We start from the raw sequence: 18,885 nt of genomic DNA on the forward strand, positions 1-18,885 counted from the left end.
CTCTTGAAGTCACATTTCAAACTGTGCTGATGCTAACAAGGAAAGGAAAACAACTGAGCAGCCATTGAAATTCCTCCTTCCAGTTTTGTCCATCAAGGGACCAGGCTTCTTCCTAACAGCCTAGGATAACCTGACAGCTCTGCAGGTTTCTTTGCTCACAGGAAAGGGAGTGTTTCTATAACAAGCACTTCACATGCAAAAAGCTCTGTTTTTAATGGGTAGATGATTGCCATGAAAGGCACCTCATTATTATTTATGTGCTACTTCCTGTACTTCCTTATTGCATACACGCACACCTGCCCTAGTAACCTGATCAAAGGCACACACCACTACAAAATGATGTATGTCTACATTCTTAGTGATGAAGTACTCAGGACTTCCCGATCTACCTGGGCTGGGGAGTGAGATGAAGTAGAAAAAAACCCCTTGCCAGGCTGTGAAAACACAAGGATAGCACGGAAAGAAGCAAAGCAGACTGGGATAATAAGTACTGCACTATGGAAAAAGATAAGAGTAAGTTTCTTTTGATAGCTCAAACTTACTCAAGAATTATGCAATAGTAACTGAAAGCAGACTCTTACAGTCCCCTATGCACTGATGGAACAAACAGGACAACTTTGGACGTTGCCTTTGAAAATAAAGCAGTCCTCTCCTCCTCAGAAGAGAGACATTGCAGAAACATTGGCTAACTGAACAATAGATGAGAACCCCAAATGGTGTGTACTGCATTCAGTAGAGGTCTGCATGCCTTGGGCAAGACAATGTGAATGCATCGTTGGATGGCCTGCCTAAGCACAGTTCTTCCATTTCTTTACAGAGAGTAACATTCATTTCAGCACTGGTCAGTTTGCAAGTAAAATAACTGTCTAAGTCCAGACTGCACAGGACTAAGAGGGCAGAGTGCCCAGTCAGATCTCACCTGTCATAAGGCGTATAACCATTCTGTTGCAAAAAGTCATCTTTTATCAGCTTGGCAACCTCCAAGGTAATTTTATCCGTTTCTGCCAAGGAAGCCTAGAAAAGTAAGGTAAACAGTCAGTTTAGTACTCAAGTCCATGAAGACACAGTATGTCCTGGCCAAGAAGAGCTATCTTTCAGTACCTGTGTCCTTTGCACCCTCTTAAGAAGGCATCAAGCAAAGCTATGTCTTTTGGGTATTTCTCATTCCCTGCTATAGAACAGCTGATTTAACTGATTGGCGAAATTAAGATGGGCCAAATATTCAGTAATTCTGCTTTAATTCTACCTGATGAGAAACAATGGAAAGAAAGCTTCCTTTAAGATAATGGAAAAGCCACTAGACACAGAAGGTTCACATGGCTTTGCTATGAGATATGTTGAAACATCACCTTCCTATGTAAAGAGATAAATTCATTCTTACCTTCCTCGATCCCTGTGGAAAAAAAACTAGATCTCAGCATGCTAGGTCAAGAAGTAATATTAAGGATTTGTACTAGCCTGCACAGTCACCAATGGTCTCTTCCTGTCTGGCATTCAAGGAAAGAAAAGGAGTTGATGACAATGCCTGTCATACAACACAGGACAGCCACAACCCTGCTGCACACTGTTGCTCTTGGCACCACAGGTCATGCTTCTCCACCTTCATTGTCCTTCAGCTAAACTGGGCCAATTGAGTTTTAAGTACCCCAGCTTGCTTTCTAGACAGGAAGTTTAGACCTTATTTCACAAGGAGACTAACAGAATTCTGAGATAAAAAAAAAGAAAAAAGTATTTGTTTTTCCACAATTCCCCCTTTCTAAAGGTTTGTTGCAGTTTTTAGTCAAGCCTAGACCAAAAGAAACTGTCAAAGACAACATCTCTGAGGATCACCAGTTCCAACACTTCTATCATGGGAATAAATGCCTAGTCACAAGACTGGCTTATCAATATCCCTTCCACACCAAGGAACCAATTCTACCCTGGTCTTTGGGAACATGGTTCTGTAAATAGAAAACTGCAGTAGGCCCTGTGACCCCATTTCCTTTTCTTCAAAGACACATTTAGAGAAGAGAACTCTACTAGGCAAGATCTGGTAAAAGGCCTCATCTTGGTTGGGCTAGAATATCCGTGAACAGAGAGAGCATTTCAGCTACACTAGAACACTGAAGCAAGTGAATTTACGTGAGAATTTATGAAAGTAAAGTAGCATCAAGCCAAGGTTTAGCAAATCTCAAAAAAGTATTTGCCATTAAAAGACAAACAACATGTAATAAAGCTGGAATAAAACACAGTTTGAGGCAGGAGAGTGACAATCTCCCAGCGGCTTTTTCGCACTATGCAGTATCCGTAGGGCCTGGTCTAAGACATGGTCAAAAGCCTGTGCTAGCCATAAGAAAATGGAGGATGGCTCATGGACACCACATTTCCTCACAGCTGCTTACTCACCTTCCCCACAAGCTGCACAATCTCTGCAAGGTCCTCTTCCTCCTGTAGGATCTCTTTGGCCTTTGTCCTGAGAGGGACAAACTCTGTGAAATGCTTGTCGTAGTACTCGTCCAGGGCACGCGTGTATTTGCTGTAACTGATCAGCCAGTTGACGGACGGGAAGTGCTTGCGTTGTGCCAGCTTCTTATCCAGGCCCCAGAAAACCTGTCAGAAGCCAGAAAGATCAATCAGTGTTCCAAATCAAAAGTGAACCAAAGTAATTAAAGGCAATTAAAAAAAAAAATACAGAAAGCAAGTCTGAGCAAACACAACGTGGCAAAAGCTATCACAAATGAAAGCCCAAGAGAAAAAAAGTAAACCTGCCTTATGTTAATTTAACTATAGCAGTGACTTTCAAATACTCTTCTCAAAAAATGGTGCACCTTTTAAGCTGAGCTCAGACTTACTCGAGGCTGCTTGTGAGGGAGTAGTCAACCATATAAAAAACACTGTCGATGATGGCATGTAATTAAAGTGGAGACCTATTAGATGTAACTGATTTTCCCAAAATAGGACTGCAAACAGTCCCATTTTGCAAGGACAAAATAGTTGCAAGACATTCATCTCCCCATCAGCTTCTCTGAGGATATTTTGTGGTTTCAGTGCACCTGTATTAAGAATGGCTTGCTTTCCTTCTCAGCTGAGAGACACATCCGAAGTGCAGCTCAGTGGGCAACAATCAGGAAGCACACAGATATTCCTCAGCAGCTGGCATTGGAATGAATTGCTACCTTCGCTCCCTCTTCCAAAGGGATCTCAAACACATCAATTCAGAAACCATCTCATAAGGTCACCCATTAGAACGTTTTCCAAAGCACCCTACAAACTGCACCTGTGCCAAATCAAAGCTCTCTCACCCCAGCCACTGGCACAAATGTCCTGAAGCACAACCATTTTGACTCTAACAAAGCGGACAGAACAGCTGAACGTTCTGGAACATACCTGAACAATACCCAGTGTAGCAGATGTGACAGGATCAGAGAAGTCACCTCCTGGGGGTGAGACACTGAGCAGGAAGAGATAAGGAAAAGTTATCAGTTTCTCTTCACAGTTCAAAGTGAAGTCCTGAACACATGACTGCACAGCTCAGTGATCAGAGAAACCAGAAAAGTCAACAGAATTTCAAGTAAGTAACAGATTGTAATGTGTTTGCAGAAAGTGTTTGATGCATACCCACACAGGTGTAATATCAAGAATACCATGAAATACAGTTACATCAGTGACTGATTGACAGTATAAAGGTGATTTCAGTCACTTTATCTCCAGGTAGTAACTCCAGCTTGGATTATCAAACCTGTCTCAATTAGAACAGATTCAGCAAGTGTGCTGATAGAATATCATGAAACACAGTGCAGTGATTATTTTACAGAAAACAATATCCCAGTTTGAAATTATTTCAGATATTCACCTATACAATAACTACCTCAACTTCATGAGTGTTTTACATTCCAATATATGCCTTCCCAGAAATGAAAAAAAAACATCTTCCAGTCTCAAAAGCACAATGCCCCTGGGTAACATATGTTGTGGACAGCAGAACTAAGCAGAGCAAAGAATGGACTCCAGGTGTTCTTCCAGAGGCCCTGTTGAAAATGTGGGAAATTCACTTTGCCCATGGAATGATATACAAACCAGTATCACCTAGGAGAATGCCTGGGGACCAAATGCTTTTCACAGCCCATCACAGCCTGAAATATGCTGCTCCACGTAATTCTACTCTGTTTGAGCAAGAGAATCACAATTCATTATGCCCCCAAGTGCACACACTGCTGCTCTAACTGCCCCTTCTTTCCTGCTCTGAGCATGGTTTGACATTCTTTTCAGACAGCTCTAATGACATTCTTCCCTGAGCCATTTGCTCCAATTGCTTCAAGTGACTGTGATTCCACACCACAAAGAACTACCTGTCCACATTCATTCCTTCTGCCCCCACACACAATTTACCACCAGTTCTGGGTGAAGAGAGACTAAGTATGTACCTACCCATTCCCATATTTTCAAGTTCTGCAGCTGCACAGAACAAGACCTTTCTGTCTGAAAAACAGGTACTCTGACATACAGAAACACAAACTGCCGCCAACACAAAGGCAAAGCAATGCAACACTCACGCTCCAACAATGCTGACGCTGCCTTCCCTTTCAGGATTTCCCAGACACTTCACTCTGCCAGCTCGCTCATAGAAAGAGGCTAGACGGGCACCAAGGTAGGCTGGATAACCACTGTCTGCAAACACCAACACACAGGAATTGAGTTAAGGGCTCAGAGTTTAAAGGATTGCATCTACAAGACTAGATTGAGGAAGGACTACTCACCAGCTGGCATTTCCGCCAATCGCCCTGAAATTTCTCTGAGGGCCTCAGCCCATCGGGAAGTGGAGTCTGCCATCATACTGACATGGTAGCCCATATCCCGGAAATACTCAGACAGGGTGATTCCTGTAACAAAGACAACAGCGTGCTACAGGATACAGTTCAGAAAGGAATTATATGTTTGCATGTTGTCAGTAAGAGGCAAATAAACCAAATTATTTGAGTTTACATTTTGATGGAAACAGATAACGGAAGTTACTCTTTCTTCCCACTTGATCATGTCCCTGCTGTCTTTCTGTTGCTACTGTTCATTTCTTCTCACTCTCTCCGTTTTTGTTTATGAACCACTCTGACTCATCTCACATTCCCATGCATTTCTTTGAAGAGACACAGCGATGTCACTAATGCTACTCTTTGCCTCATTGAAACCATGAACAAAGACTCTTCTTCCTGTAAAATGTCTCCTTCCCTTTCAAACTAGTAGAATACAACAGTGAGAAAAGGTCATGTTTTATCTGAATTATCTGACAACTCTTTGCATAAAGGAATTTAAAAAAAAACTCTAAAAGGCTGCAAAGGAAAGACAACTAACTTGCCAACTCAGAGAGTACTATTCCTGCCCATTAAGTGGTCGTACTTGTCGGCAAAAAGCTAGTCACAAACAAAAGGTTACCGAATTAACACATGGAGAAAAACTATGCAAGCTGCAGTAAGTTCACCTTATAAATAAAATTTACTCGATATTTGGAAATGGTAATCATATGCAAGCAAGATAATAAAACGTGGTGCAGACAAGGTCTGAAAGGGTTGACTTCTGAAACTAAGCAGGTTTCTTGGTACTGGCCATCTCAGGAACTAAAAATACTAGAGCATGATGGCTTGCTCTACACACACAGCCTTTTTCATCCTCCTGTAAATCTTACCAGTATAGATGGAGGCTTCTCTGGCAGCCACAGGCATATTGGAAGTATTTGCTACCAGAGCTGTTCTCTTCATGATGCTTTCTACCTTGCCATCAACTTCCATTGTTAACTAAAACACAAGAAAAGGAAAAAAATCAAACTGTAACAGTAGTAAGTTTTTTTGTTAATTTTTTGTTGCTTTTATAACCCCGATGAAGCCTCGCAAACACCTGAACAACAGATTGTATATCCTAACATTTGTGTAGAATTCCACTTATGAATCCCCTGGGATTTAGATTCTTCGAGGCCACCTCAGCTTGACTTTCCCACCTTGTAATCAACCAACACACCCAAGCCTTTTACTTCTTATTTCTGGCTGTGAAGTTTCAACTCAACAGTTCACACTATCTGGCTTTTTCTCTCTTATTTTATAGATGACTGTGATCCAACAAGTTCCCTAATATATAGTAACAGGTAGGGATTTCTGCCAGGGTTTCAAGACAAGGCAAGATGATCTTTTTCATCTTTACCAATAAGATATTTTATTCAGTTACAACACAAGTCCAATAGCAAGTCTTCCCAAGAAGGTTCACTCTCCTTGAAATCTCCATACTAACCTCGGGGAAATCTCTCAGTACTTCAGACATTTCATTTCCTCGTTCTCCACAGCCTACATAAATGATGACATCACTGTTGGAATACTTTGAGAGAGACTGTGAAATCACAGTCTTTCCACAACCAAATGCCCCAGGAATCGCTGTTGTACCCCCTTGTACACACCTGAGTGAAGAAAAAGGATTCTGATTTGCAAGGAACTCAAAAACAGCTCTCTTCCATCTTAGAATTTGTTTTCTAATAGAACTCCCTAATTAAAAGCACAATGACAGGAGTGACATTCAGTGTTCTGGGTGAGAAGCACAGACATATTCCACTAAAGCAAAAAATTGAGGGAATAAAGTATCCTTTTCTCCCACTGTCCTTGAAGTATGTGACTTATGCTGGTACAGCTTGACTTTTGGGCTTGCAATACAGCAGTTTTCCCAGCTGGAAGCAGCGACAGAATGTAAATGCTAAGAAAAGAACAACTGTACTTAGCTGTGCGTTACAAGAACAAGCAACACAATATTTTAGGACCCAAATAACTGAATCTAGAGTCTTACACCTTAGCTGCTTAAGTGAGTATTTTGTGTTACAGTTAAGTGCAACGGTTTTCATAAGTGGCAACCTCAAAATCATTGGGAACTACTCATCCTCAAGACCATGAAAAGAGATCCTACTCATGCATTCAAATAGAGATATCAGGCCTGAAAGTTCTAGCCTTTCTTCAGATTTGACATGATTATGTTAAGCTCATGCATGTCCATTCTTTTCCAGATCAATGCACTAGAACTATTTTGTTAATCTTCTTTTTTTCCACTAGTGGATTCACCTGCCAAATACAGAAATATGAAATATTCAGCTAAATATTTTTGAGATTATGCTGTGACACACAGCGAAAGCTTGGTGTCTTGTTTGCCCTTAAAAATACCTAAGGCTCTAAGGCCTCCTGCCTCTGCTTACCCCTAGGAGAGAGATTTCTTACATAGCAGAAAATAAAAGGTAGTACTCACGGGAAGAGGGCATCTAGGACCCGTTGGCCAGTTAATAAAGGGTGATTGGCTGGTAACTTCTCAGTAACAGGACGGACTTGACGTACAGGCCAGACCTGGACCATGGTGAACTTCTCCTTCACACCTTCAAATTCCAGCTCTAAGACAACATCCTAACAGAGAACACCAGACATCTGGAGTAGGCAAACAGCTGCACGCTGGACCAGCACACAAATTCTCATTTCAACTACTCCATACAGCTAAGTCTTTGATCTCTTGGAACCTCAATACACTACCATCCCCTCCCAAGGGAAGTCTCTTTCCCATATCTACAATACCACCAGGGGAAAATAGTACAAGATGCAGCATACATTAAAAATACTCTTTTGAAGAGCAACTGAATTTTATATATTCATAAGATACTGTAGATCCCCACAGAGGTCAACAAACATGGCATACTGAAGTGCCATTGGGAAGCCATGGGCATAGAACGTAACTGCAGAAGATAATCATGCAAACTCTCCAGGCAGGGTAGCAGAAGCGATCATTAACTCAGACATCTTGTGGAATGAAACACTTTCTAGTTGGCCTCATGCAGAACAGAAAGAGTACAACCACCTCATAATACAGACATGGAATATACCAGCAACTGCTGTTTGGGAGACTTACTGAAGTGTCATAGTTTCCTGGAGGAGCAATGTATGTAACTGTACCCCTGTTCCGTGGGGGAAGCATGATTTTGTGTTTGATCAGGGAGTTTTCATTCACCACACCATAAATATCTCCACCAGTGATGTGGCTGCCAACCTAAAATCAGAACAGGTCTATTAGTCATAAGTTTTAAAAAAGAATCTTGACAAAGAAGCATAAAACATACTATAGCTATTAAGTCTAGCACTATGATTACTCCCTTTATAAATGCTTTGTTACAGCACAGCAGCCCATTTACATAACTCATTACTGCAACAGCACATTGTTAGCAACACTATCGGTGCTCAAGCACCTTTCAAGACTCAGACAGTAGCAATTACTGACAGATGCAAGGAATTTTCCTCCTTTCTTTTTTACCTCTCAATTTAACGTCCTAAGTAGAGAAAGGATAGCATATGCTAACCTGCAGGGTTGAAAAAAAAGATGCCACCGAGGGCTAAGGCCATGATATTGTCCAGCTCTAAGGCTATCTTCACCATTTGCAAAATGTGTGCTGCAGTCATTCTTTTTGCTCAGGTAACACCTGCTCCTGCTAACGCTTCCTGCAATTCCATGAGCTTCTTTACGGCTTGGGAAATACATTAAAAATTTGTAAATGTCTCATATACAGCAGCAACACACGGTAAGTCACATCAAGTAAGTTCTGGTGATCCACATCCAGTCTCATACATCATACCACCTCCTAGCACCCCTTTTTGCAAACTTAAATACAGCACTAACCACAGCTCCCAGCAGTCACAGCCTTAGCACACGGCTCCAGCCCTAAGCCCTGGGGGTAGAGGAGCAAGAGGGGAAGACAGGCTCGGCAGAACCTACCCGCAGACTTTTGGAAGGTGTGAAGTCCCATTTGACATCTCGGCTCAAAGCTGACACGTTGACACCTCTAGGGATATAGATACTTTTAGTCAGAGTGCTGATGTCCGAGAGAGGTCTCTGTATACCATCAAAAATAGCTCCCATAATGCCAGGCCCTAGTTCCACTGACAAGGGCTTCCCGGTCCGGAGTACAGGATCTCCTACAGAGACACCGGCTGAAGATTTGCTGAGGAAAAGTTCTTCCGGAACAAGGGAAAGAAACAAGGCAGAAAGCATCACATTCACGACACCATACTCTTAAACCCCTTTTCTGACTTTAGGGTAATACTATTACTATGTTACACATCATCATTTGAGAAGCATGTAGGCTTAATACTAAACATGGAATTTGCTAAAGCAACAAAGTTCATCATCCTCCGGAGAGGCAAAGAAGTGACAAATATTCTGCTTGTTGAGGTCAACTTTATGGATGAGTTCACTGGAGTGCCCGGCAGTGGGATGACAAAATATGAGACGTTTCTTACGTGTTCAAACCTAGAAAACAGGTTTGACTGTTAAAGTCAGATAATGTTATGAAATATGTAATTTTTTGCTTCAGAATTTGTTTAGAGAGCACAACTGATTGGACCTTGAGCCTTCCACAGTCTGTTTGACAGCAGCCTAGTTTTAAAGGGAGCTCATCCAAGACCAGCATTATTGCCCTCCTCTTGTATCAAGTTTTCAGGTCTATCCACTGTCTAAGCTCCGAGATGCACAATGGATTTTTCTCTGCAAAGGGCCAGCAGCTGGGCAAAAGGCCCCGTGAGAATACAAAAGAAATCTCTAAAACCTATACAAAACTCTAGAGATTAAATGCAAGTGACTTCAGAGAGCCCTCCAACAGAGCCCTCTCATCAGGAACCTAACAGCAAACTATACTCAAACTTGGTCCATGTACTGATGGAAGGCTAGTAGATGATGCCATCCAAAATTATAAATTTCTATGTAGAGACAAGAGCTAGTCACCAGTTTACCGATGAGCTCTTCAGAATAAAACTTTAGGAGCCACCACAGCCTTTTCCCTAGCCTCTACAGATACACAGAACCAACTCTGTGAAAAAAAAAAAAGGACTGGCTTCAAGTTTAATGGTTTCTTTTCTGACATTCTCTCATATATATGCATATGTAATAGAAAATACATTTTAAATCAACTAGATTTTAGAACACATGTTGCATCATAGCTGGACCAAGATTCTGTAAGCACACTGCGGAAGCAAAAATGTAATCTGTTATGTCTGGCAAAATACTCTGCCCAGAAGAAGGCATCCTGCCCACTTTATATTTCTTATTTAAGTGTTATACTTATCAAAAGCAAAGAGAAAAATGCAACAAATATTGCTTGGTAGGTTTGCCATTTATGGTTGGTATTTGACAAAAAACTTTCCTAACAAAGAGCTATTACATTTAAATTAAAATGAACTTACATCCAAAGGCATGCATTATTACATTTCCACTTAGAACTCTCTGAAAAGAAAAAAAAAGTCTCTTTGTTGCACAGCCACACAAGGTAAGATTTACCTCAAAACCCCCAGAATTTACAAAAACCTGCAGAACAGATGTCCTGCTGGAACCTGAAGTATCAAGGGCTGGTCCCAGTCACCTTTTTTTCATCATCTTCACCGTAATCACCACTGTGTTCTGGACTGTGCAGTCTAGCACGTTTGGAGGGATCAGTGAAAAGGATACATGTTTCTTCATACACCTGGACAGTTGCCAAATCACCTTCCAGTCGGATAATCTCCCCCACCAGTTCACTGTGTCCTACTCGTACCAGCTCGTACATAGCAGCACCTGCCATGTTACATGCAGTGACCACTGTAAAAGACGGGCACACAGGTGAATGTTTCTCCTGTAGTTCAGGAAATTTACTCATCAGAAGTTAGTAAGAACTGCCTGATATTCACTCAAATCAGACACACATTCTCCATTTCACAAATGGCTGCCTCACCTCCTGGTATTTCTAGCTCAAAAGTCAAAAGAATAAGTTTCCCTGTACTTTTCACAATGTTCTTTAAGCACAGTAAGAGGACACCATCAGAATGTAGTAGCTCAGACAATTCATGTCGTAATTTCTCTTATCTGTCTTGACAGATGGCAAATGTTGAGGGGTTTAGAGACGCAGAGAACTTTGACAGACCGGTTACACAGGCACTTCTCCCTTGCAGTGAGCTGGGCCACATTCCCATCTGGCTAAATTAAAACACACAGGAAAATGGCAAATCTCGCCTGATACCTGGTAGTTACATAAACCTGTGGATGGAAACCAGCATTTTCATGTTACTCAAATTTCTGTTTTCCTTGGTGGCATCTGGATGCTGACATAAACTGTTTCCATGGATAGATCAAGACAAGGCACCTGCTAAACGCAGACGACTAAAAAGCTTTCAAGAAAACACTATTTTTTATTTTATTTTGTAGAAAAGTGATGTCTATCTTAGGATACTTTCCAAAGATGTAGGCTATTTTACAGCATGTTTTGGGCTTGAAACTTCCTGCTGCTTTGAGTCAGATTTCAGTAGTCACACACGAGGGCCTAGCTGCTTTAGAACAAAATTTATTATGTCTTGTACATTATGATCTCAGTAATGCACACAGGATTCACGTATTTACACAAAAACACATTTTCCACTTCTTGGGAAAGAAGCTGTATCAGTTTAAAATGGCTTTTAAGTATCACTTCTGCAGTTAAGGAATTGGCAGTTAAAGAACCTGTGTCTATTCAGGTAGATACAAGCCAAGGGAGTTTCTTATTCACTAATTAAGCTGCATTAACAAAAATACTTGCTATTCTTCTGTTCTCACATTCTCATTCTTTCCTCCACCTCTTGAAGAGAATGCAAAAGGGAGCAGAAAAGCCAGTAGAGTCTGCATGTATTCAAAAGCTGTTTCCATCAGAACCTAAAGAAAGTATTTAAGCTGATAAAGATGAAGGAAGAGTGCTCCTTCTCCCAGTTGCAGTACCACCACACTCTGCCACCTTCCCTGATTCTTGCAGCTCCTTGCTGAGCCCCTCTAGCCCATGGTGCAGTAACACAAAACAGCTTGACACTGACAGGGGCTAAATATTCCAGAAAGCACAGGTTCAAACTGCATTTTAGTGAGAATGGACTATATATCTCACACCCTTTCAGAGAAGGTTAACACAGTGGGCCCTCAGATTTCTGAACAAGTAGCTTTATCTCATACAGAAAGCTTACATTTTCTTTCTATTATTGTTGTTATTATTCAACTGCATGTTTCTGCTCATTACATTTTTAAAAAAGATTAATTATTAGTAACATCTTATTAGCATATTTTTTAATGTTTTATCGACTATAAGCCAGTGATCCTCCTTAAATTTCCCCCCCCAAATAGATAAAAAGCACCAACCAGAGCTCTGCTATACTTACTATACTTCTCCACTTTCAAGTGAGCAAGATTAACAAGACACCAGATGAAACAAACTCCATGATTTCTTTTACAAAATAGTACCTACCAGGTCCTGAGACTCCATGAACATAGCCAACAAAAGCCTCTCTGTCCTCATCACGGATTTTGGGGAGCTTGGAGAAGTCCATTTTGCCTGTTCAGCTGCACAGAAGGAAAAAATGAGTCAGTCCTGAAGAACACATATGTAATACGTTCCTTCTCTTCCTCCCCTCTGCTCTCTCCTTGTTTCCAGTTTGAAAGAATTCTGAACTCATAGCCTGAAGCACATTAACCACACTGATTTTAAAGCTGTAAAAAGTTATAAAGTAACTAACTTAAACAAACAAAAGAACTAAGATTCCTTATTGCAGAAACACAGGGGTAAAACATCACTCCATAATATGCTCCAAAAACTGCTGTTAAGTGAAAGAGCTGCACTCCAAAAATGCCCTAACACTGCCCACTGTATCTAAGCTTGGTAACAGGATATTTAAACAATGGAAAATATCTTTTGTCTTCCACATCTCATCTACCCTCCTTCAAAATATGGAGTTTTCCACAATTCTGAGTGAGCAAGAGAATGTTCTGGGTCTGCTTTACTGCCACCAGTCTCTAAAAAGCAATACTACAAATATTAACTGTGAAAATTCTATTTTTGCTATCTTAAGCTGCTGAATCAGTGTTCAGAGGAAGAAACACACACTTTCACAAGCACCAGCACACAAACACACGAGTCCTTTCTACGTGCCTCACAGCTACATATTATGCAGACTTTGCTGCCAGTGAAACCCATGGAGCACTATAGAAGAACTGTGCTTGACTAAAACCCCTAACTTGCAACAGTTAAACAACAGGCTGTCATCTTTTGCCAGTACCTGTTTGGAGAATCTAAACAACTGTCACAGGAAACACAGTTTCATAAACAGTCTTCCTCCATCCGTGTTTGTCCTGTGATTGACAGTTGGACTGTCCTGCATCTGGTGCAGATATGAGTATTTCATGGGTTTGCTTTGTGAGCCCTTACCGTGCTGTTACCTTGGAAACTGATTAGTATTAGAGAACTGTCAGGTCACTCTACCCATTTCTACTGGATTAACACACTTAGGACACAGCCCTGGTGAAAGGTGTGCTCTGGCAGGCCCAGCACCCAGTGCTGATCAACAGGGCCTATCCAGCACAGGCCCACGGTTCAGGGACGTGAACTACGTGAGGCATCTGTTGACACTCACAGTCTCTGTGAGAAGCTTGATCTAACACACATCTTCTGCAAGGCAGCAAATAAAAAGGCATATTCAGGCTGGAAAAACAGCCCCATGTACAATAAGCAAGACAACAACCACATTGCCACCCCTTCCACCACCATTAAAGAATGCTTTTGTGCCTGTTCTTCAGGAGCAGTAACTGACATCGGCTATTCTTAACATCTTACAACTGTTTTCCAGCTTTTTAATACTACACTACAAGTCCTCTGCCCCTCAGCCTCTTTACCAATATAAATATTCTAAACCAGTGGCTCTGCTCTGTAAGAAAAAGATCTCCCACGACTCCAACCCCTTATTCAGCCTGAAGGAATAACATCTTCCAGGCTCCATGTCTCTCTGGAGTGGTTTCTTATCATGGCTGCCATTGATTCATTTCACAGCAGCCACTCCAACAGTTGATGATGACTCAGTCACCACCAGTCTGAAGCAGACTGGTCTCGAGACCAAAGGCTAAGTCACGTATCCCTTAGATCCCTCTACTCTCCATAACCGTAGTTTATTTTTCACATTGCCTGTTGTTTAGGCCCAGAGGACAATTTTAATTTCTCTGCTTTTTTCTCAAAAGCCTCCTCTGACAAATGGCAGAGGGGAGGTCCTCACAAAGCAATCTGCAGTTCCTGAGCAGCTGCTAAGAGCTGGTTCTGATCAAACTAACATAACTATCTCATCTTTTTTGCTTTGAACAACTAAGACACTGCAAAACTCAAGCACAATTACTGTTCATACTGAAAAAAGCAGTTGTTCTTATAAATCTACTTAAAACATTTGCTTCAACATACCATACAGAACAATCTCTAGAGTCCCACTATCAAAATCTTCTATAGAAGCACAATAAACTCTCATAACTGAATTAGTGATGCTGCCTGGCAATTAGACAGGGTCCCATATGAAAGAGTCAGATTACAAAGGCAAGAAATCAGGAAGAACACCGGCCTGTTTCAATTTAAATTACCTTTTCTTCCTGAACAAAGCCTGCTTGAAGAGACCGTTTATCTTTTAGGGAGGCAAGCAGAAACCTCAGGTAGTCATTCTGCAGGTTAAGTGGCAACATCCTGACTCTCAACACACCTTCCTCTCCTGCTCCTGTGGCTGCTCTGCTCCCTCTCTATTCCAACAGTCACCTTTCCAAATTGCTGGAGAAGCCAAGTAAAAGAGAAGGGGATTCCTCCACTAGACCACCTAGCAACACACCAATAAACCCTGTCTTGTTATGATCCCTAGAACCTGCACCAACTGCTTTTAAACACATACCTATTAATTATTCCAAGTGTAAAAGATGTGATGATTTCTTCCTCACCTTTGTTTCACCTCCTCTCTACCTCCAAAGTACAATCTCCACAAAGTCAGCGCTCACCCTGTCAAGCTGACCTCTTTTTTTAAAAGGCTACACAACTTTTAACACTGAAGAAACAAATGAAGAAAAAAAGAGGTGTTATCTTCACTGCATCATTTTCTTGTGCTCATGTATTAGCACTAGAGATTTTCATTTTAAATGGACAAGTCCTTGAGGGCCAAAACGTTGCCTTAAGTACCTACAGCGTTAAATGTTTTCATTGCCAGTACTCAGAGAAAATGAAATTCTCTAAAGCATGTCAGGATTTGCTAAACACATCATCATGTGTATGGAGGCAGTATGTACTTAACCCAGAAATAACGGTAGCTGGCCATTTTAGAAATCTACTGAGCTCCTACAGCCTTTCAGAGGCCTCTTGCCACTGTATATTAGGCACTATGTGCAATTCCCTCCCACGAAAGTCCACTTGCACACATACACGGGGTATTAGCTTAATTTTAATTCCCTCCTGAGAAAAGATGCATCTTGTATCCTTTACAACTTATATACAGGAACCTTCCCTGCCTAAAACAGTTCACCAATTATTTTAAACATGATCCAAAGCTCTAGCAGTTATATTCTGATTAACAGTGTCAGAAATCAAAATATTACTTGCAGCAGAATCTCCTCTGACTAAAGGTGATCTATTACACTAATTTTATAGTCATAATTAAATAATAAAGGGCCTATAACCTGAGCTTTCTACCTTGGTTTCTCCCCAGCACAGCAATCTGGCTACACAATAACCCCAAAAATGTAACTGCCCTGCTCTCAATGCTGGAGAAACCTGTTTTCTACCACAGTTCCTTGGTTTTGGTTCAAGCATTTCATCAGACCCAAAATCTACACAATGAACTGCCTTACCAGAAAGATCTTTTCAAAATTAAGACTTGGGTGAGATTTTCAGAAGGAGCCTTCTTGCAGCAAGGAAGAAAATCCACGACAATTTTATCACATAAACACCGATTCTTACCTTATTTTGCAGAAACAGGGAGTGACAAAAATCCACAGGCCCAATTTAAAAGCAGGAATTCAGCAGCTAAGCATCGCCACTTACGAAATAATTGTCCTTCTAGTGCCCCTACACAGAAGGATGAGAAAGCCTGCTGCAGAGGGGAAAGAAATTTCTGCCACACAGCAGAGGCATAACCACCTGACTTGATGAGTCATCAGTCTCTCCCTCTCTCCCACCAGCACCGAGGAATGCCGCAATAGCAAATCAAGCCACCTAGAGCCCAGCTGAACTCCCGTCTGTGCCCTCCTTACTGCACGGGACCGAGCAGAAGAAATTAAAAGGATTCAGCGTTTGCATTAAGGGCCTCCTACAAAGCCAATAATCCCAATGTCCCAAGTGGTGCATATTACTACATAAAGATCCTTGAAAGGGAGATGTGTGCTTTCTGCTGGAATCCATTTAACTTGCCAGCCCCCCAGTGTAATATAGCCATGGCAGTGTGTGCCCTGCTCTGGAAGAGCTTAACAGAACTGGCTAACAACAGACTGCACAGGGAGGCGCTGAAGACACAGTAATACTAATTGCCTGAGCATGTAGAACAGTATTGATTGTGTCCAAGAGTCTTGTGGGGCTTATGCTAAGAAGCCCTTCCCCTAGCTAGCAGCAGCATTGATGAAACTGCACAACATCCAGCACCTCAGCAGAGTGATGTGCCATCCCGAGTGACGGCTGCTGGAATTTGTTTTCAGAGATCAACAGGCACTGACATTGTCCTGTGTGCTGTACAGAACATGAGCAGCTATGTGATCTCTCCCCAAGAAGCTGCCTGAGTTGAAGAGTTCCTGCAGTCTTCACAACTTCTCAAGACTATCTGCACAAGTTCTAGGATTAGCAACACTTCAAACTGGCACAAAAGCTCAAAAACACTAACCAAAATTGTAGTAAACAGCACAATATCAGTAATTCAGAAGCAGCAGCAGTCCATTAACAAGTTACCAGTGCTAAGACTCATTCTGCTGGAGTAATTTTGAACTAAGGTAATAGATTTTACTATATCTGAAACAGACTAATGTGTGCTGACTTCCTAGGGTAGAAAAATGGGAGTCAGAATATAAGCCCTTGCATTCAAGTTCTGGGCAAGCTTAATAGGCATACACAGTAAAATGTAGCCAAATAAAGTTTCCCAAAGAAAATCCTGCCTCCTCCTTTTCTTAATAAAAGCCTGGACATTACAGGATAGTAAAGATTACAACCCACACTGGACAATCAGCTTAGTGTCCCACTGGAGTCATGCTTCAGAATCAAGACTCCCAACACCTACTGTGTTCACCTGAGCAGACTCTGGCACAGTGCATAAACCCAGTGCCCAGCTGCATGAAGATCTGCTGCAAGGGCATCATAAATAATACAATAATCACTACTAGAGATTTCCTGTAATTTGGATGGTTTATACTTCCCCTTCCAACAGATGATATTTTTAAGAGGAAGTATTAAAAAAAAAAGTCAACGCCTAAGTTACTAGACAAATGCAGAAGTTCAGCAACATTTCCGTATCTAGAATTTGGGATATTGCCCCAGAAAAAAGCAACATGCCCAGAACAGTAACACAGGTCACTGGGAAAGGAAGCCAAACAGTATTCTCAGGAAATCTGTTCCTTTGCACTATGCAGGGTTATAATTTTACTATAAAACAGCAGGGAAAATTACTCCAGATTTCTCAGTCATCAAACAGCAAAACTGCTGAGGTGGGAAGGCACCTCTGGCAATTGTCTACTTCCAATACCCTGCTCAAAGCAAGCTGATATAGGCTGCTCAGGGCCATGTCCAGAGGGGTTTTGATCACCTCAAAGGATGAAGACACCACAACTCTGGGCAACCTGTTCCAGTGTTCAGACACCCTCATAGTAAAAAGTATTTTCTTATATTTAAAGGGAATTCCCTGTATTTCAGTTTGTGCCCATTGCTTTTTGTTACTTCAGCAGATACCACTGAGAAGAGTCTGGCTCTATCCTCTGTGCTCCCTCCCATTAGATGTTTATATACTTTACACTAAGATCCTCAGAGCCTTCTCTTCCCAAGGCCACATAATCCCAGCTCTCTCATCCTCTTCTGCTATCTCCAAATGCTTAACAGTCTTGTGGTCCTCTTCTGGACCCCCACCATTAAGCCATGTCTTTTACTGGAGAATCCAGAAACAGACACAGTGCTCCAGATGTGCTTTCCACTGAGCTTAACCAAGGCAAAAAACCACCTCCCTGAACCTGTTGGCAGGATTCTCCCAAATGCAGCCCAGGATAGTGCTGGCTGCCTTTGCCATGAGGACACGTTGGCAGCTGATGTTCCCCTTGAGGACCTCTAGTCCTTTTCAGCAAAGCCACTTTGCAGTCAATCAGTCAGTCCCCAGCCTGTAACAGGGTATGTGGTTGTTCTGCCCCAGGTGCAGGACTTGGCATTTTCCTTTGTCAAACTTTATGGGATTCCCATCAGGCTATTTTTTCAGTCTGTCAGGGTCCCTCTGTACAGCAGCACAGCCCTCTGCTATATCAAACATCTCCCAGCTGTGTCATCTGCACTCTAATGGAACCAGGCAGGAGTCACCTCCTGTGCTCAACACTAGGATGTGGCTCAGTCTTCTCATGACACAGACACTGTGAAGCTAATTGCACCAACCTTCTTGCCACAAGCTCTGAGCTAGAAGTATTATTTCTTAAACTCAGCATATGGACATTCATCCATTAATTATTCCACTTGCCACAGGGCACTTTGAGGCCACCTCTGCACCGGGTAGATCTGGAACCTGCTTAAGTGATGCTCAGCTACATATTGTGGACCCATCTGTAGCCCTACAAGACAATTCGTCTTTCATGCAACTTATTTCTTGGGTACTATAAAGCCCCTTACTCTCACATGAGGCTTGCTCTACTCAGCACATCTACACATAAATCCAGGTGTATTGAAGAAAAAAGACAGGGAAGAGAATCATGCTGCCACTGCCATCGCAGTACAAAGTGGCTACAAAGTGAGACTGTGCAACAGGGAATTCATGAAGCCCATCACGAGCTCCTGCTGTCCTCTTCCCCAAAACAGGTGAGGATTTACCTGTGGGTATGCCAATACATACCAGCCTGACACTTCAA

General features: G+C 41.9%; 1 protein-coding gene across 2 annotated transcripts in view; it reads right to left on the reverse strand.

Moving 5' to 3' along the window:
- Positions 1-18,885, reverse strand: part of ATP6V1A (ATPase H+ transporting V1 subunit A) — a 29,204-nt gene that overhangs the window by 4,661 nt on the left and 5,658 nt on the right. The window contains exons 1-13 of one of the 2 annotated variants that reach the window (XM_051780337.1): positions 15,767-15,987; positions 12,266-12,360; positions 10,477-10,605; positions 8,752-8,966; positions 7,894-8,031; positions 7,246-7,397; positions 6,253-6,415; positions 5,657-5,765; positions 4,737-4,859; positions 4,533-4,647; positions 3,367-3,430; positions 2,386-2,589; positions 920-1,014 (exon numbers count right to left, since the gene is read on the reverse strand). In XM_051780337.1, the coding sequence (XP_051636297.1) occupies positions 920-1,014; positions 2,386-2,589; positions 3,367-3,430; positions 4,533-4,647; positions 4,737-4,859; positions 5,657-5,765; positions 6,253-6,415; positions 7,246-7,397; positions 7,894-8,031; positions 8,752-8,966; positions 10,477-10,605; positions 12,266-12,347 (1,589 nt within the window). In that variant the 5' untranslated portion in view covers positions 12,348-12,360; positions 15,767-15,987. Of the gene's footprint in view, positions 1-919; positions 1,015-2,385; positions 2,590-3,366; positions 3,431-4,532; positions 4,648-4,736; positions 4,860-5,656; positions 5,766-6,252; positions 6,416-7,245; positions 7,398-7,893; positions 8,032-8,751; positions 8,967-10,476; positions 10,606-12,265; positions 12,361-15,766; positions 15,988-18,885 lie in introns of those variants that run through there. The other variant, XM_051780336.1, reaches the window with a different exon arrangement.

This window comes from Manacus candei, unplaced genomic scaffold (assembly GCF_025592945.1).
Source record: "Manacus candei isolate 608988 ecotype Guabito, Panama unplaced genomic scaffold, ASM2559294v1 h1tg000014l, whole genome shotgun sequence".
NCBI lineage: Eukaryota > Metazoa > Chordata > Aves > Passeriformes > Pipridae > Manacus > Manacus candei.